Source organism: Ailuropoda melanoleuca, chromosome 8 (assembly GCF_002007445.2).
Source record: "Ailuropoda melanoleuca isolate Jingjing chromosome 8, ASM200744v2, whole genome shotgun sequence".
Lineage (NCBI taxonomy): Eukaryota > Metazoa > Chordata > Mammalia > Carnivora > Ursidae > Ailuropoda > Ailuropoda melanoleuca.
Window position 1 is genome coordinate 56,361,897 of NC_048225.1, and position 27,302 is coordinate 56,389,198.

Below are 27,302 nucleotides of genomic sequence, written 5' to 3' on the forward strand. Positions count from 1 at the left end.
GCTGATTTCCACTAAACTGAAAATCTGTGACAAGCAAGAGGTCTCAAATGACTGGTAAAAGATTACACATGTATCAGTCTGAATCTGACCTGCCGGATGCATATGGTAAGTATTATTTTCTATTTCTTCTCGGTCATCCTGCAGTGACTCCTCATGAAAAGAGGTCTCTTCACTGCTTCCTTCCAGCCCATTTCGCAATGCAGCACGCATATTTAACGCAACAATGGTATCATCCACACTGCTGCTGCTGTTGGGTTTATTTCCAGCACTCTCTGGGGTTTGAGGAATGGGTTTGGCAATTGGGTTAGTATAAAAACGTGACACAAGAGAATCATCATCTCCATCCTGCTGATGGTTCTCATCAACAGGTTTGCTCAGGAAACTGAATCTGAAAAGGCAGAAAAGAAACAAATGATATCTTAGCCCTTTGTAACAATGATAACCGCCAACCCTTACTGAACCTTTACTGAGTTCGTGGCACCATTCTAGGTAATTCTATGTATTAAAAATTTATTTAAACTGACAGAAAAAAATAAAATAACTTGCCCAAATTCAAAAAAACTCTAAGTGCTAGAGTTAGGATTTTAACACAGGAAATCTGGCTGTAGATTACATGATCTATTTTCATGATCAGATTACAAGTGATCTATTTTCATGAATGAATGGATCTGAGCATCCCAATTTTTAGTTTAAAAAAAAAAGAAAAAGAAAAAGGCACTCTATTATATAAGGTCAAAGAAGAGTGAATTTCAAATGAAAAATTTTAGATTTTTAATATTATCAGCAAGGTATTAGAAAATGCTTCATTAATGAAAAATCAAATTAGAATTTTATCCAAAGAGGGGAAAAAAAAAACCCCAGGAATGCAAAGATGTATATAGAATTTTTCACTGAGGCATTATTTTGAATATAAGAATACCAAAATAACCTCATATGGGGAACTAATTACCATATATTCAAAAAGATGGCTATCAAAGTCATTAAAAAAGAGAAGGAAGATATATTCATATTGATATAGAAAGGCGTTTATAATAAAATAGTGGAAATAAGCAGGCTATAAAATATTATATTATTCATGCCTAGTTTCTACAATGTACCTACATAAATAAATACATTTCTAAGCTGTAAGAATATACATTAAACTATTAAGGATTACTGTGTATATTTCCACTTCCTCCTTTATACACTTACATACTTATTTTTATTTTTTTGGTGTGGTTATAATGGCCATATATCACTTTGATAATTACCACAAATAAGACATCCTTTATTTTAAGGGGGGTGAGGGTATCAAATGTATGAGAATCCTGTCCAAAATGACACACGGATATCAAAATAATTATGTAGAACTGAGTCAGAAAATCTTCAAATAATTTTAAGGTATAAAGTACTCAAAAAGCAAAAACATGACTTAATTTCCAGGTGCTCATACGTTGTAATACTATGCCACATTCACCAAACTTCATAAATTTTCATAGAATGAATAAATTCCAAAGTCAGAATCTCTTCAAAATGAGGACAGGGCACTCTACTAGAAACAACCCAAAACAAAATTCGGTTTACCTCTCTCCATTTTCTGGATAATCAGATGGTGAAGCTAGATCTTCTGAGTCACGATTAACAGGAGAGAAGAGATTGCTGTTGTTAAGGTTTTTCAAAACCAACTTCTTAATGCTCTTCCTATAAAGAGACCGAAAAAAAACAAAATAAACAAACCAAAAACCAAAAACCAAAACCACAAGAACTCAGGCATACATAATTGCATCACTAACATTATCTTTAAAAACTAGTCAAAAAGAGCATTCTTGTTCAGCTCTTACATTCCTAAAAATGACCTACAAGTTCAATTCACAATGTTTCATACATAACCAGAGTATAAGGTCTCAAATATATTACACACTGGTGTTTGGAAGAATAAGCTAAGCACATTCAGAACAAAGTGGGAAATCTCCTTGAAAACAGTCCTCCTTTTCTGAACCCTGAGCATTTTACCCAGACAGTTAACCCATCACACTAAGTCTTATATTTCAATTACTTCTCTAAATATCTTCTTTCTCTTTAAAGATTTTCTTCCTTTTTTGACAGTCAGGATTCATGACTGTCTCCTCAGAACTTGGCGTGCTGCCTTGAAGAAAACAGGAAAGAGACATTTGCTGATTAAGTAAGATTTCTTTTTAAAGATGACAAGAAAGAAAAAGGAGCAAAAAACCCTGACATCCAATGATGCAAATAGTCACAAATAATCTTAAAATTTCAGGTGTGCGTACAGCAGGTTTACTTAAAGGCAAGAACCTCTATCATATATAAGCTTCAAACAGAAGAACCACAGAGAAGATCTTATCTTACTCAACCTCCATTTAAAAACTCCCTGGATTAACTAATGTGCTCCATTCCCTCTTTAAAAAAACAAACTACAGGGGCGCCTGGGTGGCTCAGTCAGTAAAGCGTCTGCCTTCAGCTCAGGTCATGATCCTGGAGTCCCAGTACTGAGCCCCAAGTTGGGCTCCCAGATCAGCGGGGAGTCTGCTTCACCCTCTGACCCTCCCCCCCCCATGCTCTCAAATAAATAAATAAAATCTTTTTAAAAAAATGGATAAATTTAGGAAAACTGTAGATGTGTTCATGTTTTATGATATTGGAATTTAAGGAAATAAAGTAACCAAAATATCCAAACAAACAAAAAAAGGGGGGGAAATTAGTATGAATATATAAGACCTAAATGATTAGCAAGTTTGGTCTAATTCAAGATCACCATACCCAACAACTACAAAATACATACTCTCAAGTGCATATGAGTATTTATGAAAACCAGCCATATTTTGGATCATTAAAGCAAACCACAAATTTCAAAGACTCAAAACCACCTGGAATACCTTTGTTGCATGTAAGCTAGAAATCATTAACAAAATGATCACTTAAAAATCCCTGTGGTAGGAATTTACACTCTTATATAACCCAAGGCTCAATGCCCCGGCCACAGAAATCAAAGAATTTTACTAGCATATATAATTATTATCTGAATAAGAGTACTCCATATCAAAACTTAGAGAATACAAATACAGTTGAACTAAAGGAAAATTTGTATCTTTAAATGCATATATTTGTAAAGAAGGAAAGTTGAAAATCAAAGAGCTACAAATCCACTTAGAAAAAGGACAGGGGCGCCTGGGTGGCACAGCGGTTAAGCGTCTGCCTTCAGCTCAGGGCGTGATCCCGGCGTTATGGGATCGAGCCCCACATCAGGCTCCTCCGCTGTGAGCCTGCTTCTTCCTCTCCCACTCCCCCTGCTTGTGTTCCCTCTCTCACTGGCTGTCTCTATCTCTGTCAAATAAATAAATAAATAAATAAATCTTAAAAAAAAAAAAGAAAAAGAAAAAGGACAGAAAATTTGGGGCGCCTGGGTGGCACAGCGGTTAAGCGTTTGCCTTCGGATCAGGGCGTGATCCCGGCGTTATGGGATCGAGCCCCACATTAGGCTCCTCTGCTATGAGCCTGCTTCTTCCTCTCCCACTCCCCCTGCTTGTGTTCCCTCTCTCGCTGGCTGTCTCTATCTCTGTCGAATAAACAAATAAAATCTTAAAAAAAAGAAAAAAGAAAAAGGACAGAAAATTAAATACCAAAAAAGGGGGAGGGGTTCGGAAAGGAACTAAAGGCAAAATGAAATTGTTAGTGAAAATATAAATAAAATTAATAAAATAGAAAACAATCATAGAAATGGGAGCATCAATAAAAGCCAAATGTTGGTTCTGTGAAATCACCAATAAAATGGAAGATCCCAAACCAGACTGAGAAAAAGAGAAAGCAGAAAAAAACCCCGTCAGAAATGAAAATAGGAGTAACTCCACAGATTCTACTGAAATGAAAAAGACAGTAAGGATACTTTTTAACAACTTTATTCCAATAAATCTAAAATTTTAGTTAGTTTGAACAATATAAAAAGTAACCTGCCAAAAGTTAATGCAAAAAAAAAAAGCTCAATAGCCTTCTAACTTTTATATAAATTAATAATTAAGAAAAAACTAAAACTAAAAATAAGCCTTACTACAAATATTACTTCAGGACCAACTATCTTCACTGGTACCCTACATTTACTGAAAATGAAAACAAAAAGAAACAAAAAAAAAGGCCTACCTTATGTAAACTCTTCCAGAAAATAGAAAGAGAAAATACTGCCCAATTTGTTTATAAGGACAGCATAAATTTTACACCAAAACCAGTAAGAAAGGAACATTCAGGCCAATCTAAGTAATGAACACAATGGCAAAAAATCCTGGACAAAATTTCACACAGTGAATCCTTACTAGAAGCAAGGAAGTTATCAAATACTATCAGAGCCTATGTGGAAAGAACTCAGGAGCAACCTAAAAGGGCCTCTGCCAGCCAGAGATGGGACAACCTGGCAATCATAAAAAAAACCAGCTCCAATGGACTGAAGCACAGGAACCAAGGTGGGGACTGATTAAATATTTCACATGGGGCAAGCCTTTTGGTTCCCCTCCCTCCTTGGAGCTTTGTACTATCATTTTTGCTATCGCTCAATAAATTGCTCAATAAACCTTGCTTTGCTGCCCCCCCCCAAATTACACATGAAGAATATACTTAGAACTAGAAGACAATGAACCAAACATAAAACATAAGAACAAGTGCTAGGCAAAAGGGAAGAGGATTGGGATCAGAAATATCAAGTTAGGTACAAAGAACACAAGTATAGAAACACTAATCTGGGAAAGCAAAATTATGTGACTTCAAAGACTAGATTTACTTCAACAATGAAATACTTCAAAAGTAAAAATAAATGGGAGATTCATGTATTTTGCCATAGTTACGTCATTGCCCTCACCTGGCTTATAGGAATATAGCTATAAAGGTATACAGGAAAAAAACTTTTATATATTGAACTTGTATTCCCCAACCCTGCAAACCTGACATCTGTATACACCAGTGAAATCATTATCACAAATCAGAAAAGTTTCCTCATACTCCTTTATGAACCTTCAGAATCTCTCCCTTCTACCATCACCAAACAATGACTTGCATTTTCTAGTATTTTAAGTAAATGGAAAAGAACTCTAATTTGGTAAATGCATGACTGACTACCATTCAGTCAAGTAAGTCATGTTTGAAACAAACATTCAAAAGAATACTGGAAAATAAAATTATATCCACTTACATAGGCATAGGAATATTTAAAACCACAGCAAAATACTCCCTCTACCCGACAGTCCTCCCTATCCCTCTTTTTTTTAAAAATTTATTTTTAAAGTAATCTCTGTGCTCAACGTGGGACTCAAACTCACAACCCGGAGATCAAAAGTCACATGCTTGACCAACTGAGCCAGCCAGGTGCCCCACCCTCTTCAGTCTAAATAACACATCCTCAAAACAGCTCTCATCATTCTCCTATTAGTCTCCCCTACAGTGGCAATCTCTACTACTCCTTTCTGTCACTTGTCTCACTTGTGATTACTGTCAACATCTCTTTCCCCTCACAGACTGTGAATTCAGTGATGGAGGAATGTGTCTTGCTCATACCTACATTCCCAAGGCCTACCACACTTGGCACTGAACAGTTACTTGATAAATGTTTGCTGAATGAAGGAATGAAGAGATGAATTAATATAATAAATGTATACATATTTTAAAGATTTTATTTATTTATTTGAGAGAGAGAGAGTGAGCGTGAGCTGGAGGGAGAGGAAAAGAGGCTCTGCACAGAGTGTAGAGCCTGATGCAGGGCTCAATCCCATGTCCACGATATCATGACCTGAGCCCAAACCAAGAGCTGGCCGCTTAACCAACTGAGCCACCCAGGTGTCCCCCACCATATTTTTAAGGAAAGAAAAGAGTCATAATTTTTTAACTTAGTAACACTGATAAATAAGAGCTGCAAATGATGAATTCCCATTTCTTTCGCCAAAGCTTAAACAAAACAAAAACCATACTTTTCTGACTAGAAAATACCTGTTCTCAAAAAGCCTATGTGTTTATATGTCTAACTATATATCTAGAAAAATAACCCAGAAATGAAATGCTCTGAAATTACATCTCCAAATGTTAACCACTGTTAACAGTTTGGCATGTATTTTTCTTTATTTTTCCCCCATGTACATATCAACACTCTAGGGCATATTTGCTCTAATGCATAATTTAAGTAACTTTATTTATTTATTTAAGTGTAATTTTAAATGTTTACCAACAACAATTCTACATACTTTGTGTACATTTTCCTGTGTAATTATTACTGGTTCAATACCTGTATGTATGGGAATATAAAAATATGTAGAGATATTCTTCTTAATTGGTTTGGCCAATGTAAGTTTAAAGAAAAAAGTGTCTTCTGCTTAAAATAAAATTATGTAAGCACTAAAATCTCAAAATAAAACAAAAAACCTGCATATGTAAAACTAGAAGCATATTAATAAAAATATTTTTATGTTAACCATGGTTATCCTTGAGAATGATCAGGCCACTTTTATTACTTGTGATATTCTCTATTTTTCAAATTAAAAACAGGGGCACCTAGGTGGCTCAGCTGGTAAAATGTGACTCTCGGTTTTGGCTCAGGTTATGATCTCATGGGTCATGGGATAGAGCCCTGGGTCGAGCCACCCCCTTCCGGGGTGCGGGCTCTGCGCTCAGTGGGGAATGTGGGGAATCTGCTTCAAGATTCTCTCCCTCTGCCCCTTCCCCTACTCGTGCGTGTCCGTGCTCTCTCTCTCTCTCTAAAATAAATAGATAGGGGCGCCTGGGTGGCTCAGTCGTTGAGCGTCTGCCTTTGGCTCGGGGTGTGGTCCCGGGTCCCTGGGATCGAGCCCCGCATCGGGCCCCTCTGCTGGGAGCCTGCTTCTTCATCTCCCACTCTGCCCCTGCTTGTGTTCCCTCTCTCACTGGCTGTCTGTCAAATAAATAAATAAAATCTTAAAAAAAAAAAATAGATAAATCTTTAAACAAACATACAAAAAAACCTAAACTTACAATATTTGTACTACATTTAGGTAAATTACATATTTTGTACTGAGTTTAAATTAATATTTACATTTAATTTATGTTAACAAAAATAAACTCACTTGGGCATGAATGCTCCATTGGCTAAGGATGGCTCATCATCATCCAGCCCATCAAAGAGATGTGACTTGGCTGTGCCTGTTGTTTGTAAAGCCTTTGGTCGAACTCTGGTGGCAGGGCGGGGTGTTAGTTTATAATGAGTAGGTGTAGTGAGAGCCTTCTGGGCTGCTGGATTTGTTGGTTTCAATCTCTGAAAAACAAAAGCATCAAGGAAGATCTAGTTTAACTCAAATGCATTATTTGGACTTACAGAAAAAAATCATAAGAACAAAGTTCAAATATGTCTGCCATCTACCCAACTAGATACCTCTGTTTCTTCTTCAACGAAACCCAAAATCTTAACCTTCGGAATAAACTGAGATGCACCCATGAATTACTATTCAACTTCCATACAATCAAAATCACTTTGAAAACAACAGTTTTAGCTTTCATGTATTCAGCATTTAGTAAACGTTGATAACTGCCATTAGTCAAACACTAAGTACTGGCAATAAAAATAATGAAATCACTTTCCCTGATTTTTGAGGAAATTACAAGTTAATAGAAGAGACAACTAAAATAAGACTTCAGGTTGATTTTGATGGCACCTTTATTGTATTTCTATAATATCTGCAGGATGTTATACATTTGTTTTCCTTAACATTATACATGGGATTATATAACCACTTGAAACAGCAATGTCTAAAATATGAAACCCTGTCACAGTTTACGTTTCTCTTTACAATGCAGACTATTTACACTTCAGCAACAATGAACCTTCCTAGATCTTTTTTGTGATCTCTCACAATTGTGTGCCATTGCTTGGAATGTCTTGACCTAGATCTACCAACTTCTCCATAAACACTCAAAAAGAGTTAAATGTTATCTCTTTTGCAAAGTCTTATCAAACTCACCCAAAAATCTACGCTCTTCCTTAACATAATATTCACCATTTTAATGCATACTACTTGGGGGGGTTAGTATATCTACTAAGTTGCACAAGAATCACCACTAAGTCCAGAACACTTCTCTCATTCCAAAAGAAATGATATGCCTCCCAATTCCACCCCCCACCCTAGGCAAACATGAATCTACTTTGTCTCAATAAATTTGCCTAGTCTAGGCATTTTATATAAATGCAATCACGTAGCCTCTTGTGTCTGGCTTCTTTCACTCAATATAATATTTTCAAGGTTCATCCATGTTGTACGTAGCATGTATCAGTACTTCATTCCTTTTTATGACTAAATGTGGTATTTCATCGTGTATATACACATACAGTTTGTTTATCCACTCATCAGCTGACAGGCTATTTTATTACTGTATTTACTATACTGAACTTGAGTAAATTTAAACACATTAACAGATCCAATCTTTCTCACTAAATAAATAGCAAGCTCTTAGACGATAAGTTCTTATTTTCATTTTGTATCCTCAATACTGAACACACTGATTAGCACATATTTACACCTATAATTCTGCTGCACAAATAACACATAATTCTATTTTCTTTTCTCTTTTCAAGTAGGCTCAACGCCCAGCATGGAGCCCAGTGCAGGGCTTGAACTCATGACCCTGAGATCAAGACCTGAGCTGAGATCAAGAGTCAGACACTTAACTGATCGAGCCACCCAGATGTCCCACACATAATATTCATCTAAGCACAACTTACATTTGCAAAGCATGTTAAAAAGCACTTTAATTCCTATCTTACTTCCCTTTATATCTAGTTATAGGGTTAATTCAAGAACCAGCTGAGGGAGAAATGAGATGACATAAGTAACTGAGTAATAGTATCTGTAGACTGACCAACTTATTATAAGCCAGGTATGCATTATCTCATTTAATTCTCAACACTGAACAGTATTACTATTCCCATTTTACGGATGAAGAAACACATTCAGAGGCAAAAAGACATGCTCAAGGTCTCGGATTGTACACGGTAACACAAGGATTAAACAGACCGAAGTCTACTTTTAACCCACACCACAGTGAGCAGAAGATCATTTCTTTGACACTAGAGTGTAAAAAATTAAGACAAAGTTAACTGTAGAAACCAGGAGAAAAGATAGTGATATACCACTTAAGAACATTACGATTTTAGAAAAATCAGCCTCTCTGAGCCTTAGTTTGCTCAACTATAAAATGGAAATAATATATCTGCCTTATTTCAGGGCTACTGAAAAGTCTCAGCCCTCACCTCCAGTCCAGTATTCATGTCACTGTTTTAGTCATGCTGCCTTCCAGATACAGCAAACATATGTCTCCTGGCTCAGTGAAAAGCATAAATAACGCGTCTTAAAAACTTAATTACACCTAACTTTGCTTAGGTGAAATTATATTCTGCACATTTAGTTTCTTAATTACACCTAACTTTGCTTAGGTGAAATTATATTCTGCACATTTAGTTTCTCTTGATCAGAGAATAAACTTTACAAAAGTATCCTTAAATTTACCTCTTCTTTCTTCTTAGGGTCTGACATGGGATTCCGGAAGAGAGGAGAGTCTCCAAAAGGTGAGTATGTTAAACTATTGATGTGCTGTTGGAGAACAGCTTGCTGGGCAGCAGAAGCATTGGGATCTGTCAAAGCTTTTTGAGAAAAAAGAAAAGAGAAAGCAAGATGTCAGTCCAGGGATCCAAAGCAATTATAGCAAGAGAACAGAGAATCATTGTGGAGAGGTCTTCAAAATGTTCAGACTCACTCAATGGCATTATTGGTGGAGAGCAGAGGAGCAAACTGTGAAGAAAATCAACAGTCAAACTAATGGGTTAAAGATATGAAGAGGCATTTCATAAGAGACAAGACAAAAAATTTTACTTAGGTGTTCACTGTCACTAATAATGAAATATAATTTAAACAACCTTGAAGAAATATTTATATCTACCTCATTATCTATCAGTGCCACAGCTGTATGAAAAGAATTACAGTCTTTGACTTCTGGAAACATTATAAATTGGTTTACTCTGTCTAAAGAAACAACAGAACAGTACATAAAACAAATACTGTTTTTATATATTTTTAAAATTTATTTTTTTAAAGTTCCATGATTTATTACTTGTGTATAACACCCAGTGCACCATGCAATACGTGCCCTCCTTAATACCCATCACCAACCTATCCCATATTCCCCCCCTCCCCTCTGAAGCCCTCAGTTTGATTCCCAGAGTTCCTTCCCCCTTCTGTTTACGGCCCCTTTCTTCTTCCCTTTCTTCTACCGATCTTCCTACTTCTTATGTTCCATAAATGAGTGAAACCATATGATAATTGTCTTTCTCTGCATGACTTATTTCGCTTAGCATTATCTCCTCCAGTCCCATCCATGTTACAGCAAATGTTGAGAAATCGTTCTTTTTGATGGCTGAGTAATATTCCATTGTATATATGGACCACATCTCCTTAATCCAGTCACCTGTTGAAGGGCATCTCGGCTCCTTCAACGATGTAGCTATTGTGGACAATGCTGCTATGAACATTGGGGTGCATATGGCCCTTCTCTTCACTATGTCTGTCTCTTTGGGGTAAATACCCAGTAGTGCAATGGCTGTATCACAGGGTAGCTCAATTTTTAACTTTTTAAGGGAACTCCACACTGTTTTCCAAAGTGGCTGTACCAACTTACATTCCCACCAACAATGTAAGAGGGATCCCCTTTCTCCACATCCTCTCCAACAATTGTTGTTTCTTGCCTTGTTAATTTTTGCCATTCTAACTGGCGTAAGGTGATTTGAATTTCCCTGATGGCTAATGATTTCGAACATTTTTTCATGTGTCTGTTAGCCATTTGTAGGTCTTCATTGGAAAAGTGTCTGTTCATATCTTCTGCCCATTTTTTGATTTGTTTCTTTTGGACTGAGTTTGAGAAGTTCGTTGTAGATCTTGGATACCAGTCTTTTATCTGTAGTGTCATTTGCAAATAAATTCTCCCATTCCATGGGCTGCCTCTTAGTTTTTTTGACTGTTACCTTGGCTGTGCAGAAGCTTTTGATCGTGATGAAGTCCCACAAGTTCATTATTTCCTTTGTTTCTCTTGCCTTTGGAGATGTGTCATGAAAAAAGTTGCTGTGGCCGATGTCAAAGAGGTTGCTGCCTGTGTTCTCCTCTAGGATTTTGATGGATTCCTGTCTCACATCGAGGTCTTTCATCCATTTGGAGTTTATCTTTGTGTATGGTGTGAGAAAGTGGTCAAGTTTCATTCTTTTGCATGTAGCTGTCCAATTTTCCCAGCACCATTTACTGGGAGATGGTCTTCTTTCCACTGGATGTTTTTGTCCGCTTTGTCAAAGATTAGTTGCCCAAAGACCCGAGGGTCCATTTCTGGGTTCTCAATTCTGTTCCATTGGTCTATGCGTCTGTTTTTGTGCCAGTACCATGCTGTCTTTGTGATCACAGCTTTGTAGTACAGCTCGAAATCCGGCAATGTGATGCCCCCAGCTTTGATTTTCCTTTTCAACAATTCCTTGGCGATACGGGGCCTTTTCTGGTTCCACACAAATTTAAAGGCTGTTGGTTCCAGTTCTTTGAAAAATGTCATTGGTATTTTGATTGGGACGGCACTGAAAGTGTAGATTGCTCTGGGTAGCATCGACATTTTAACTATGTTAATTCTTCCGATCCATGAGCATGGAATATTTTTCCAACTTTTCGTGTCTTCTTCAACATCTTTCAAGACTGATTTGTAGTTTCTAGAATATAGATCCCTTACATCTCTGGTTAAGTTAATTCCGAGATAACGTATGATTTTTGGTGCTATAGTAAATGGAATGGATTCCCTAATTTCTCTTTCTTCAGTCTCTTTGTTCGCGTAAGAAATGCAACTGATTTCTGAGCACTGATTTTGTATCCCGCCAGATCACTGAATTGCTCTATAACTCCTAGTAGTTTGGGGGTGGACTCTTTTGGGTTTTCCATATAGAGTATCGTGTCATCTGCGAAGAGAGACAGTTGGACTTCTTTGCCGATTTGGATACCTTTTATCCCTTTTTGTTGTCTGACTGCTGTTGCAAGGACTTCTAGTACTATGTTGAATAATAATGGCGAGAGTGGGCATCCTTGTCATGTTCCTGGTCTTAAGGGAAAGGCTTCCAGCTTTTCCCCATTGAGAATGATATTTGCTGTAGGCTTTTCATAGATGGTTTTTGTGAGATTGAGGAATGTACCTTCTATCCCTATACTCTGAAGTGTTTTCATCAGGAAAGGATGCTGTATTTTGTCAAATGTTTTTTCTGCATCTATTGAGAGGAGCATATGGTTCTTGACTCTTTTCTTGTTGATATGATCTATCACACTGATCGATTTGCAAATGTTGAACCACCCTTGTATCCCAGGGATGAATCCCACTTGGTCATGATGGATAATCCTTTCAATGTACTGTTGGATCCTATTAGCTAGGATCTTGTTGAGAATTTTGGCGTCCATATTCATCAGGGATATCGGTCTGTAATTCTCCTTCTGGATGGGGTCTTTGCCTGGTTTGGGGTAATACTGGCCTCATAGAATGAGTCTGGTAGTTTTCCTTCTGTTTCTATTTTTTGAAACAGCTTCAGGAGAATAGGTATTATTTCTTCTTTGAATGTTTGGTAGAATTCCCCAGGGAATCCATCAGACCCTGGAGTCTTGTTTTTCGGAAGGTTTTTGATCACTGCTTCAATCTCTTCATAATTAATTGATCTATTTAAAAAATAAATTTCTTCCTGTTTCAGTCTTGGTAGTTTATAGGTTTCCAGGAAGGCATCCATTTCTTCCAGGTTGTTTAATTTATTTGCATAAAGCTGTTGATAAAAGTTTCTAATGATCCTTCCTATTTCATTGGTGTTGGTTGTGACCTCTCCCTTTTCATTCATAATTTTATTAATCTGGGTCCTTTCTCTATTCTTTTGAATAAGTCTTGCCAGTGGCTTATCGATCTTATTTATTCTTTCAAGAACCAGCTTCTATTTCTGTTGATCTGCTCTACTGTGCTCCTGGTTTCTAATTCACTGATCTCTGCTCTAATCTTGATCAACTGCCTTCTCGAGCGTGCGGTAGGCCTGTTCTTCTGCTCTTGTTCCAGCTTCTTGAGGTGAGACTATAAAAACTGCATTTTAGATTTTTCTATTCTTTTGAGTGGGGTTTGGATGGCTATGTATTTTCCCCTTAGGGCTGCTTTTGCAGTGTCCCATAGGTTTTGGACCGTTGTGTTTTCATTCTCGTTGGTCTCCATAAATTGTTTAAACTGATTTTTGATTTCATGGTTTATCCAATCATTCTTGAGCAGGATGGTTCTTAGTTTCCAAGTGTTTGAGTTTCTTCAAAATTTTTCCTTGTGATTGAGTTCCAATTTCAAAGCATTGTGGTCTGAGAATATGCAGGGAATAACTTCAGTCTTTTGGTATCGGTTGAGACCTGTTTTGTGACCCAGAACATGATCTCTTCTGGATAATGTTCCATGTGCATTAGAATACAATGAGTATTCTTTTGTTCTGGGGTATAGTGTTCTATATATATCTATGAGGTCCAACTTGTCTAGTATAGCATTCAAAGCTGTTTTTTTGTTGATTTTCTGCTTAGGTGATCTGTCTGTTGCTGATAGTGGAGTGTTGAGGTCCCCTACCATTAACATATTTTTATCTATATGTCTCTTTATTCTGGTTAAGAGTTGGCTTGTGTATCTTGCTGCTCCCCTGTTGGGGGCATATATATTTATAATTGTCATGTCCACTTGGTGGATAGATCCTTTAAGAATAATATAGTGCCCTTCTGTATCTCTAACTATAGTCTTTAGTTTAATATCCAGTCTGTCTGATATGAAAATTGCTACCCCAGCTTTCTTTTGAGGTCCACTGGCATGAAAGACGGTATTCCATCCCTTTACTTTCAGTCTGGATGTATCTTTAGGTTCCAAATGAGTCTCTTGTAGACAGCAAATGGATGGGTCATGTCTTTTTACCCAATCTGCAACCCTGTGGCGTTTTATGGGAGCATTTAGGCCATTTACATTGAGACTGATTATTGAGAGATATGATTTTAATGATGCCATGTTGCCTGTAAAGACTTTGTTTCTATAGATTGTGACTTTCTGTTCTGTATCACTCTTGGGGCCTTTTTACTTTTATAGAACCCCCCTTAATATCTCCTGTAGGGCTGGTTTCGTGGTTGCGAAATTGGTCAGTGACTAGCGATTCTGGAAGGTCTTTATCTCTCCATCAATTCTGAACGACAGCATTGCTGGATAAAGGATCCTTGGCTGCATGTTTTTCTCTGAAAGAGCTTTAAAAATGCCCCCCCCCAACCCTTTCTCTCATTCCAGATCTGTGTAGACAGGTCTGACGTAATCCTAATATTTTTGTCTTTGTACGTGAGAAATTTCTTTGCCCTGGCCGCTTTCAATACTGTATCCTTGGATCTAATATTTGCGAATTGCACTATGACGTGACATGGTGTAGGTTTGTCGTGGTTGAATTTGGGAGGGGTCTTCTCTGCCTCTTTGACACGAATGCTTGTTTCCTTTGCTAGATTGGGGAAGTTTTCAGCTACAGTTTGTTCAAAAATCTCTTCTAGACCTCTTTCCTTCTCTACCCCCTCGGGGATGCCGATGATTCTGACATTGGAACATTTCATTGAGTCAGTAATCTCCCGTGACCTACATTCTTGAGATTGGATTTTTTTGAGCCAAGTTTCTGTTTTAGCTTTCTCTTCTACCATCCCATCCTCCAATTCACTAATTCGTTCTTCTGCCTCATTTACCCTGGCTGTCAGAGCATCTAGTTTTGACTGCATTTAATTCATAGCATTTTTAATTTCTGCCAGATTTGCTCTCGTTTCCACCCTTAGAGATTCTATGTTCTCATTAATATTTTCGTTAATATTTTTTTCAAGTCTACACATCATCTTGACCATTGTTACTCTGAACTCCATTTCTGACAATTTGGTTATATCCATATCCATCAGTTCCGTGGCAGAGGCCACAGACTCATTATCTTTTCTTTGCTGGAGGGGATTTCTCCTTGTCATTCTGATAAGGAGACGTTGCGGGGCTGCCCAGAGCTCAAATTACTGACCAGGACACAGGCAGTGTGCATTTGTTTTATAGGGACCTTAGGGATGTGGGCTTCTTGATTTTTCAGCCTGCCTTCTGGGGGAGGGGCCTGCCGTGCTGATACTCATGCAACCCTGTTTGGGCAGGGTCTCCCTGTCCCCCACGGGGGGGGATGGGGATGGGCACACTGTGAGCTGATATTTCCGGGCTTTTGTTCTCTGGCGGCTTTCCCTGGTGGTTTTCTGTGACTCTTCTGAGAGTCAGAGCAGCAGTGGCCGTATCCTAGCCTCTGTCTCAGACCAGAGAGATCGCAGTCCACTCTCCACTGAGCTCTTCTGGCCTCTTTAACTCTGTTTCTGTTGGTGCTGCTAAAAACCCTGCAACCGGCGTCCCAGTCCTCACTTCCAGGGCTGGCACATCTCTGTCCTTTGTGTTTCTAACACCGCCAGCCGCCCCAGCACGCGCTCCCGAGCTCCCTATTTCAGTGAGGTTCGTGTGCACTCCGGAGCGCAGGTTTTCAGTCTGGTCACATGCACGCGCCCCTGAGCTCCCGGTCTCAGTCCGGTACCAGAGCGCACTCTGGAGCTCCGGTTTTCAGTCGGACAGGCGTGCATTCCCAGGCTCACGGTCTCAGTCTGCTCTCTCGCGGGTGCCGGTCCACGAGTCCAGCCCGTTCCCCAGTGCAGGTGGCTACCGCTTCCCGGTGCCCGAGCGCGGAGGTTCCCTCCCCCTTCCGTTTATCTTCCGATATTTGTGCGCAGATTCACGGCTCCCCACTTCATACCTCAATACTCAGCGCTGGAGATGTTGATTTGTAGAGATCCAGTTGTATCTTCCTGCATATCAGGCTGATTCCGTGGGTTTTCAGGATGGTCTGGTACCTATCCAGCTCGACTCAGGGGACCAGCTGAAAAAGGGGACCCCTACTCCTCTGCCATTTAACTCCTGTTTTTATATTTTTTAACCGACTCATTTCAATCATGGAAATTTAACCCAAGGGTTTAATTAAACTAGAAACAAAGAAATGTTTGTAAATATTCAATAAATATTATCTGTAATTGTTATGACTTGGAAACAACCTATATTCAATATTCACAGTTGTAAAAATCATGATACATCAACACGGTAGGTTAAATAGTTATTAAAAATAATGACAATGTGTTTCACAGTGGAAATAAGGAAATATTTTTGATTTAATTTAGTAAGTAAAAATTCCAGAATAAAGAATATTAAGTATACTAAGACTACTGAGGAAGAAAGTGGCATACAAAACATGAAAATGGCTGTTAAGGTGTCCTTATATGTTTATTATTTACATTTAATATTCATATTACATTCAAGTAAAAATTGAAAGAAAAAATATCACTTGATTAAGTCTTATTTTCTTTTAAATTGTAAAAACACATCATTAGTCACAATTTAGGGAAATGACAAGGAATGATGATCTATAATCACACACAGTAAAAAACAAACAAAAAACAAAAACAAGAAAACTCCCACAACTATCTGTGTTATACTGATTGATGAAGAAGCCTTTCCAAAATATTTCCAAAAATACTGATTAAAAATAAAATAAAATCATACCTAAATCATTTTAGAAAGAAAAATACTTTTGCCCTTTATAAGTGTTTAAAACAAAGATAACACCGAAATATAATATGATAATCCACATTAAACGAGTCCCACAAACAAAACATTTGGAAAATTTTAATACAACAGGGGGGAAAAAAACCCCAACAGCAGCAGCAACAACAAAAAACCCAGAACAGACATCTAAAGCTAAATTAACGAAAAAGTGGTAAATCCACCTTAGTCAAATTAAGCTTTCTTAATATCAGATGTATTAATTAAATACTAAAACACTGTATGCTAATATGTAAGGGGAAAGTACAAGTTTGCTCAAGACTGTGAAACCCAGAGGAGATGTCAATTTAAAGAGCATACAACAAATCAATTCCAAAAGCCAATTTAAGACTATAAGTGAGAAAAAAATATAAAAATGTAGCTTCGGTATAGAGTGCCACACAATAACAGCATAATGTTATTCTATGGACTATTCAAGGAGACTCAAGAAAACCTGGAAGTTTTCATAAGAATTCTAATATTCACTAGTCAGTTTGTTATTTGACAGGCAACGATCCATTAAAAATAACACTGACCTGCACCAGCTGATCCCATCATTAACAAGTATAATACGTCACCCCATCGGGGCTTACTCAAAAGGGTAAGAACTCCTTTAACAAATCCAAACATAATTAGGAAAGTGTGTGAACAGGATGTTTTTATTTCTGTATGTTTAAATATGAAGTATTCTCTAAGTTAACTGTATTATTTAAGAATATAGGTAAGAGAGCTGATACGTTAGCAAAAATAAGAACAAGCAAGCATAAGCACTAGTTAAGCTACCATTTGTGTCACAGTCAATTCCGGTCATAATAATTTGAAAACATACTGAAAAGCCACATCATGATCAAATGATTAAAGGAACAGGAGAAAGTATAAAAAATAAAGTCTGAGAACAGAAAAACCTGATGACATTTTATCTGGAAGAAAGATAATAGGGTTACTGCAAGGAAACTGTAACAGACTGGTTTGCTTAGCTTAGGAGGTAAAAGTAGAACCACTGAGTGGAAATTCTACGGAGGCATGTTTTGGTTTCTAAACAACCTGAACAAAACAATGGACTAGACTGATTTGGAAAACTGTAACTGAGGAACTCCCACAGTAAGAGAGCACTCACATAAGCTCTAAAGCACCTTCCAACTAACATCCTCTGATGCAAAGATGTACACTCTAAAAGGCAATACAGCTACTTTCAAATGTGTGGTAACAGTACCCTATGTAGCTGTAATATCAAATGCTCATGTCAGGAACTTTTTAATTGACTTTAGAAAAAGACGGATTATCAAAAAACATTCAAGGGGTGCCTGGCTAGCTCAGTCAGAAGATCATGTTGCTCTTAATCTCGGGGTTGTGAGTTCAAGCCCCATGTTGGGTGTAGAGATTACTTAAATAACTAAACTTTAAAAAAAATTTAAAAAACCCAAACTATTCAAAACACTATCCAAGTAAAAATGGCAGGTTACAATATTTATGATACATCCTTCTACTGAAAACAACTAAAACTAAGGAAAACAAATAAAAGTGGAAATCTCACTTTTAATGATAAAGTTGGTTCTAACGTTCACACAAATCAATTAGAATCCTAATTCACCTCCACACCAAAGATCTCAGTAAAATACGTTTTTTAAAAGAAGATTTTATTTATTTATCTGAGAGGAGAAAGTGAGTGAGTGAGAGAGAGGGAGAAAGAGAGACAGCGTGCATGTGCATGCACGAACGGTAAGGAGGGGCAGAGGGAGAAGGAGAAGCAGACTCCCCGCTGAGCAAGGAGCCCGATGCAGGGCTCAATCCCAGGACCCCAGGATCATGACCTGAGCCTAAGGCAGATGTTTAACCAACTGAGCCACCCAGGAGCCCCTAAGTAAAATCTATGTTTAGAACAAATTGAAATATATCTATATAACCCACAATGACAAAGAATGGGATGTAACAAATGAAGAGAAAATACAACAAATTTCTAGGGGAAAGAAGCAGACAGAGGAATGACAAAGCAGGATAGAGTGAAGTATAGCTTAGAGTACATTCATAGGGGATTACAGCCCAAAGTGGAGCATATCTGCCCTGTAGAATCCCAGAAAGATTAGAGATTCAATGATACCAAGTTTGATGAAGTGAGACTGAAAGCAGAAGAGATGAACCAAGGCAAAGTACATATACAAAACACCCATACCTTCATCCCCCTAATCACTGATGCTCAACAGATAAGCCAAACATCAGACAGTGTGCCTCTGATGAAACCAAGTTATCATATGGAAAGAACAAGGGCAACTAGTTTCAGTACTTGCATCATCCCAGAGCTAAGCATGTGGCATTCTAACCATCAGAGGACCCTTGAATAATAGCTGGTTCCTGGACTACTTGCCTTAAGGGGAAACTTACTGGTAAACAAGCTCTACTCATACACATAAATTGCCAGTGAGCTTTTTATTTTATTCTTGAATATGAATGGTAAAGATCACAGAGCATTAAAGAGTGGGACCAAAGCAAAAATAATCTGAAGATTTAAGGCACAGAAAATTCCTTAAGAATTTTTTTAATGCCAGTTAACAAAATTTCAAGAAAAAATTGCATCTAAGAACTGGATGCCTGACAAAAGGAACTTTCAGAGAATGAGAAAGAATTTTTTGTAAGTTGAAAATAAAAATTCAAAATGATGATTTAGAAAGTATTCAGAAATCTCCTAAAAAATTGAAACGCAGCTTAAATATCAAGCATTAAGACAGGAAGGGGGCACCTGAGTGGCTCAGCTGGTGGTGTCTGACTCTTGGTTTTGCCTTAGGTCATGATCTCAGGGTTGTGAGATTGAGCCCCACGTCAGGCTCTGGGCTGGGTGTGGAGCCTGCTTAATATTCTCTCTCCCTCTCCTTCTGCCCCTCCCCCAAGTCTAAAAAAAAAAAAAACAAAAAACAAAAAACCTTAAAAATAAAAGATAGAAAGGGTATAAGCAATTTAGTGAAATTTCAGGACAAAGGGACAATACTAAATGCTTGTGGGGTAGTAGCTGAACAAACCTCAAGAATCAGAAAGGCATTAGACTTCTCATCAAATAATGGCTAATGCAAGGAATATAGTCCAAGTTCTGAGGACAGATTATTTTCACACTAGAATTCCATAACATTAAAGCATGAGGAACAAAAAAAGATATTTTCAGACCTATAAATGATCAAAGTTTACCCTTCATATACACTTTACTTAAAATCACATTCCGGATAATTCAAGAAATAAATAAAAGGGAAAAACCTACACCCAAGACAGAGCAGTTCCCACTGAGTAGACTTGAAGGGAATACTAGGAGCAATGCTTAAGGCCTAGGGAATAATCAGAGATCCTACTGCTGCAGGAGGAAGGACAGAGGGATCAATGATGATGTATCCAGAGTAAAAGAATTCTGACACCATCCTTAAGAATTCGGACCAGTTTAGGAAGGTGATAAGGGCTGGTAATCTAAGAGGAAAAAAGAATCAGAAATTCTAGGAGAAAGAAAAAGCTGTATAAAAAGGGTGTATGTGGCTGGGCAGCAATGTTTTCATAGTTGTAATAATATGCTGTGTTCACATTTACAACTTTTAAATTATTCTTTAATCAGAGAAAAGATGAAGGTAATAATTATAGGACAGAATACATTATCATTGTTATCAATACGAAAATAAAAAGATGGCAAAAGAAGAAATGAGGAAAGAAAGAAAGGTAAGAAAGGGCACTAATACCCTTGCATGATCAAGGGGACTCAAGAAATACTGTCTCTCAGTTGACAGAATAAGAAACAGTACGTAGGGACATAGCTTAAATTTCCAAAAGGCTTATCCAAATGTGGTACACAGATCATGGCAGACAGTATGGGAGATGACTTCATGGTACAGAGACTAGCTTAACTTTCTCTTGCTCTCTCTCATTCACTCAGTTACTCTATTTATGCCAGGTGATACCAGTTATTTTTATCTCCAACAGAACAGATTTCTTTTAAAAAGATATTTAAGCTAAAAAGTTAATTTTAAGTTAAAAATAATAACAGGTAGGAGGCACAGAGGGCAAAAACTAGGAAAAGGTAATTCAAATGAAGTATGAAAAACACTCCAATACATAAAACTAAACTTAAGGTATTTAGCAACATAGCTCTATTAGGAGAAGTGAATAAGAACACACAGGTAGGTGATAAGTGAGCTCTATTTCTCATCTACCATTAACAAGTTAAATTTACTTAAGACTTAATAAATAAAGCAAAACACAGCAACACAAGCACATCATTTAGGGATAGGAACTTAACTATGTATCAGGAAACAAAGTAGTCATAACAAAGCAGTCTCTTTAGGGGACTAGGCCCGGGAGTGGGAAGCAGAAAAGGCCAGGATCCATCACAAGCCTGGGACTGTTTTATGATATGTGTCTGTGTACTGCTTTGGTAGGGGTGGGATGGATTGAGAGGAAAAAATCAGGTCACCAAGTCAAGTATTAGCAAGAAATAAACTGAGTAAAGCCTTCTAAAGTGACTGACACTTACCTACTGGGGCCTGGGGGGCTCCAAAGCCCAAAGTGGCTGTCGTAGTATTAAATCCAGGGGCCCCAAAGGCTCCTGTACCAAGAGGCCCTCCGATCTTAGGTTGGTTGTTCCCAAACAAAGATGCCTGTCCAGCACCAAGAGCTATGGAGACAAGAGGAAAGAAAAAGTGCCACAGGAGATCCTTTGAATGTTATACCAGAGGTCAGTTACTTAAAAATATAATACATTTGGAAACTTCATAATGACTACTCATTTCAACAAGAGGTAATACAGTAAATGCTAATTACTGCCAGGCACTGTGCTGAGTACATTATATACATCAGAGGCAAAATACTTAAACCCCTCTGTGCTTTAGTTTCCTCAACTGTAACATAAAATAGTAATACATACATATTTATCCTAAGGTTAAAATGAATAAACATATATTAAGCATTTACAAGAGGACTGGTAGATTCTAGTAATCATTAAATATTAGCTAGTATCCCACTTAATCTTCATAAGCCTGAAGTAGGAAATATCCACATTTAACAGATGAGAAAACTGAGGGTTTAGTAATCAGCTCAATGTCACAAATATAGTAAATGGTGAAAATGAGGTTCAAACCTTGGTGCATCGGACAATACAATTAGGGTTCTTAACTGCTACACTACAGTACTACAGAGTTAGAAAGAATTAAAAAATAATCAAGTCTCCTTAAATTTCAGTATTTGCAAATCAAAATATGCACCTGAACCAATCACAATGTCATCTTTTTGACTAACATACAGACTAAACTACAGAAAACCATAGCCAATACATCTTTGAATAGCAAAAGTAATACTTTCAAATGTACTATCTCATGCAAACTATACCAAGACAAACATTTTGTTTCATAAAAAGCTATAGGGGAACCTGGTTGGCTTCGTTGGAAGAACGTGTGATTCTTGATCTTGGGGTCGTGAGTTAGAGCCCCACTTGGAGTACAGAGATTACTTAAATAAGTAAAACTTTAAAAAAGAAAAGCGAAATGCCTTGTGATGTGCTTACTGAGCAGACTCACGTTTCATCATAAATCAGACTGGATAGAATAAAAACTTATTTTCACCAAGGAGAAACTGAGTACAGAAACTTACGTTTTAAAGCCTAAATGAATCTTGCTTAAGGATCTTGTTGGCAGTGAAAATGGGATGAATTTATATAGAATAAATTATTGACATAAAATTTTTTTAAAAATTTCCATCCTCTCCTCCTCAAAAAGTTACTGGCAATTTAGATGATCTAAAGTTCCTTTTAGGGGTGCCTGGGTGGCTCAGCCATTAAGCGTCTGCCTTCAGCTCAGGTCATGATCCCAGCGTTCTGGGATCGAGCCCCATATTGGGCTCCCTGCTCAGTGGGAAGCCTGCTTCTCCCTCTCCCACTCCCCTCGCTTGTGTTCCTTCTCTTGCTGCCTCTCTGTGTCAAATAAATAAAATCCTTAAAAAAAGAAAAAAGTTCCTTTTAATGCAACAATGCATCTTGAGCGAGATAAAAATCACTTCAAAGACAGAATACTTAAGAGGTCAAAAATATTGACGGACACCTGGGTGTCTCAGTCAGTTAAGCTTCCAACTCTTGATTTCAGTTCAGGTCATGATCTCAGGGTTGTGAAATGGAGCCCCCCTGTTGGGCTCTGTGCTCAGTGCGGAGCCTGCTTGAGATTCTCTCTTCCCCTCCCTCTGCATCCGCTCGCACTCGCTCTCTCTAAAATAAGTAAAATCTGGGGCACCTGGGTGGCTCAGTCAGTTAAGAGTCTGCCTTTGGCTCAGGTCATGATCCCAGAGTCCTGGGATCGAGCCCCGCATCAGGATCCCTGCTCAGTGGGAAGCTTGCTTCTCCCTTTCCCACTCCCTCTACTTGTGTTCCCTCTCTCGCTGTGTCTCTCTCTGTCAAATAAATAAAATCTTTAAAAAAATAAGCAAAATCTTAAAAATACACATATATATTGAATATGAACTGCTCTGAGATTGCAATAAAAAAAAAAAGACAGGAAGTCTATACTCAGAGAATCCATACAATATAAATTAGTGAGGGTAACTACTGAAAGGACAAAACATTTCTTAATCCTATAACCTCACAAGAAGACAACAACATAGCCAATGGATTATTTCTCTCAAAGCCCAGCTTTGGAATAGGAAAGACTGCTCCTTTTAAAGTTCCAAACCATTAGAAATTGTTGAAAATTTCAAGAAAAACTGAAATTACTTCCCTTGAAGGACAAAGTTTACAGCACAAATTTCAGAACTCTTTATTTTTCCAGATAACAAATACCTCCTTACCCCCTGAACAAAAACTTAGAAGAAACCCAAATATATTAAATAGACAGGGATGCCTGGGTGGTTCATTCAGCTCAGGTCATGATCCCAGGGTGCTGGGATCAAGTCCAGCATCGGGATACTTGCTCAGTGGGGAGCCTGCTTCTCCCTCTGCCTGCCACTCCCTCTGCTTGTGCGCTCTGTCTGACAAATAAATAAATAAAATCTTTTAAAAAAAATAAAAAATAAAAAAATAAGATAAACAAAAATCTGTCATCTGGATGGGTGTGTACTTCCCTCACCTTTGTAGTAGTCCTGGATAAAGAACCATGAAACAGTCTAAAAACCAGTGTTACTTCAATAACCCAAAAAAAGAATATAAAATACACTGGGAGGTTCAGGTGACCCAGAAAGAGACTGTCATAAAGTGATCCGCCTGCATACTGTTGCAATTTATTAATGGAAAAACATGCATTTTATCCAGATCTATCTCCTATTATGCAAATGGATTTTTTTGCTTAACGAAAAGACCTACCAATAGTTCACAAGTTAAGGGACATGCTGATGGAACATAATGTCCATTTATGAAATGTGGTGACTTATAATTAGTTGTAGGAATCATAAATCAGATATATGGGGGGCACCATAGTAATAGTGGCCCTAGAAACTACAAGGATGCTCAAGAGAAAAGTGAAAATGGCTATATTCCTTTTGAGACCTAATAAACATTAAAATTTAATTTTATTTATGGTATCTATTACCTTGAGCAAATTTTTCTGTGTATACCTTAGTATAACAATGAGTTTTACTAGATGTACCCTTAAACTTATTACTTCATAGAAAATTTTTAAGAACTAAAATTTCTTAATATTACCAAGTAACTACCAAGAAAATGCCATACTATTGATAGTGCCAATGACAGTATCACTGTCAAATCAGAAACTTACACTCCCTTGATTTAATGAGTGTTCCTTAGTCTGAGCACATCAGGGGAGAAAATATCGCATACCAAAGAATAAATGTTTTACAGAAGAATTTGTTATAGGAAATTTTACCTTTGCTGAGGTAGGAGTCTGAATTTCCATCACTCAAAACAAAAGGAGTATGAATCCCCATCACTCAAAACAAAAGGTGCACAGGAGTACCCACTAAGCTAATGTCCCAAAAAGACATCACCCAAAGCTACAGCGCTATCCTACTTGTGATACCATGAAACGTAGAGTTCATAAACATGGGTATTCACATACAACTGTCTCCAGACACACTGCTCTCAAAGTCTAAAGTCTGCTTTAGCAGAGGTGATCATCAAGAGAATTCCAACAGTGTATGCACGGTGGTTCACTGAACTCTCATTTCCCTACATGATCTACTGCTGCTAAGGCTGGAGGTGTAAAATTCTTTACTGATTGTATTTGGGTTTTAGTTTATACAAAGCATGAATGAGGGCTACATAACAGCAGTAAAAATGTTATCTGTTGTCTCTGAGGTGGAACTATTTAAGGAAAACTGAACATATTCAAATAAATAAAAAGGCTGAGATATTATATTACTGTGGAAGAGAAGATGATAGCATTAGAAAACGTTTTACAACGTTATGTAACTTGAACTACAGGAGAAGGCACTGCTAATAACCTGCAGACCTAGAAGCCAAAGAGAAAAGAATGACAACTTTAACCACATAAAAATAAAACTTGTACGGGGCGCCTGGGTGGCACAGCGGTTAAGTGTCTGCCTTCGGCTCAGGGCGTGATCCCGGCGTTGTGGGATCGAGCCCCACATCAGGCTCCTCTGCTATGAGCCTGCTTCTTCCTCTCCCACTCCCCCTGCTTGTGTTCCCTCTCTTGCTGGCTGTCTCTATCTCTGTCGAATAAATAAATAAAATCTTTAAAAAAAAAAATAAATAAATAAAAATAAATAAATAAAACTTGTACATGATGATACCATAAAATTAAATGGTAAACTTAAAAGACTTGGTGGAAATATCCGAAACAGACATTAGAGTAGCATCTTACCTGAGCTTTAGGTTTATGGTTCACAAACCGTCTAGTGTCAAAACTACCCCTGAAAAAGCTCATAACTTGCCCGCGTCAAAGCTAATTTTTCCTCCAGGATTAGAAGAGAACACTGATTGATATACTCTGCTTAAGTTCAGGGCTCACACTACACAAAAAACTAGAGCTTTCTAATTTTTATTTCTTGCAAAATATATGTGATAGAATTTGGATAAGTTAAAAAGTTCAACTAAAACCCTACCATACAACCCAAAAGAGTTAATATGTACAATATATAAAGCACTCTCAAAAACAGATTAAGAAATAATGATCAAATATTATGAATAGGGAATTAAAAGATTCAAATGGCCAATAAACATACATAAGGCTTTCCCTTCACCAGTCATCAGTGAAGTGCAAATTAGAATACACCAATTTCTACTATCATGCATGTAAAGATGATAAAGTCTAACGATATGGAAAGGCATGGGGAAAATGAGCACTTTTATACAATGAGAGGAGAAATTCATACTGGCACTCTTTTTAGAATGCAAATTAGCAAGACTGACCAAAATTCAAAATGTATCTATCTTCTGACCCAATTCCAACTATCAATCCCACAGTAATACTAACACATACAAAATTCTGTAACAAAGATCTTCATTATTGCACTGCTAATAACATCAAATAACTCAAATGTCTACTAAAAGGGGAAAACTGAATTACGGATGTGTATGTATTATGTGTCACATTTATATACACACATATAAACACAATGGAATACTAAACAGTTATCTTTAAAGAATAAGTCAGATCTATAGATACTGACCAAAGAAAAAAATATATGCCCAAAATGTCATGGGAAATGAAAAAATGAAATACAGAATACCATGTAAGGCAGCTGCTTTCAGTTTGAAACATTTTTGACCGTGGCACACAATATGAAATACACGGAGATCCGTAACACACACACAACTAAAACAAAAATTAAATGATATTTAACCTTACTTTGTAGAATGATTTTTCCATTCTGAAGTCTTTTTCCTAAAATGCTGCTTGTAGCCCATTATGTAAATATTACATCCAACTAATATATCTCAGTCTTTGGTTTAAAAAACCACTTATGTAGGATATGGTTTCTATTTAAGAATATAATAAAAAATACATAAAACACATACATGTACAACTGTTATGTGTGTACACGTTTGAAAAATGTATAAAATGAAAAACAAATACAAAACATAAAGGAGTCTGACAAGGATATGCCAAACTTTCAATGGCTGTTACTTCACAACTGAAATATGTTGACCTATCATAATACTTCTGTAGTGCTGAATTTTTTTAGAAGCACTTATATCTTTTATTTAAAAAAGAAAATGGAAAGAACTAGTTCATAGAGTATAAAATGAGTACAGCTCATAGAGTATAAAATTTAATGTTCTATTAAAAAGGAAAAGACAGGGGTGCCTGGCTGGCTGAGTTGATGGAGCATGTGACTCTTGATCTCAGGGCTGTGGGTTCAAGCCCCACACTGGGTGTCAAAATTGCTAAATAGTATAAAAAAAAAAAAAAAAAGGTGACAGATAAATGACCAGAGCATAGGAACAAAGAAAAAAATAACTGGCAGTGGAAGTGGAGACCATGGAAATAAATGGTTTGCAACTAAATGACCACACACCCATGGTCAGATGACTTGGGAAAGAGACAAAACTATATGCTTCAACAAACTTGCTGGAACTGTACATGCTGAAGCACTTATTCATTTTATGACCACTACCACTCTCATATTGCTTAAAACAATCTGGCAGGCAGAAGAGTCAATGTCTTCAAAGACACTAAAAAATAAATTATCAATAGTAG

General features: G+C 37.3%; 1 protein-coding gene across 6 annotated transcripts in view; it reads right to left on the reverse strand.

Moving 5' to 3' along the window:
- Positions 1-27,302, reverse strand: part of NUP98 (nucleoporin 98 and 96 precursor) — a 117,321-nt gene that overhangs the window by 49,457 nt on the left and 40,562 nt on the right. For 3 of the 6 annotated variants that reach the window (XM_011235754.3, XM_011235753.3, XM_002927987.4), the window contains exons 12-16: positions 21,182-21,322; positions 9,501-9,634; positions 7,068-7,255; positions 1,564-1,680; positions 90-388 (exon numbers count right to left, since the gene is read on the reverse strand). In XM_011235754.3, coding sequence (XP_011234056.1) covers positions 90-388; positions 1,564-1,680; positions 7,068-7,255; positions 9,501-9,634; positions 21,182-21,322 — 879 coding nt within the window. The remainder of the gene's footprint in view (positions 1-89; positions 389-1,563; positions 1,681-7,067; positions 7,256-9,500; positions 9,635-21,181; positions 21,323-27,302) is intronic. The other 3 variants (XM_011235755.3, XM_034666439.1, XM_034666438.1) reach the window with 1 other exon arrangement.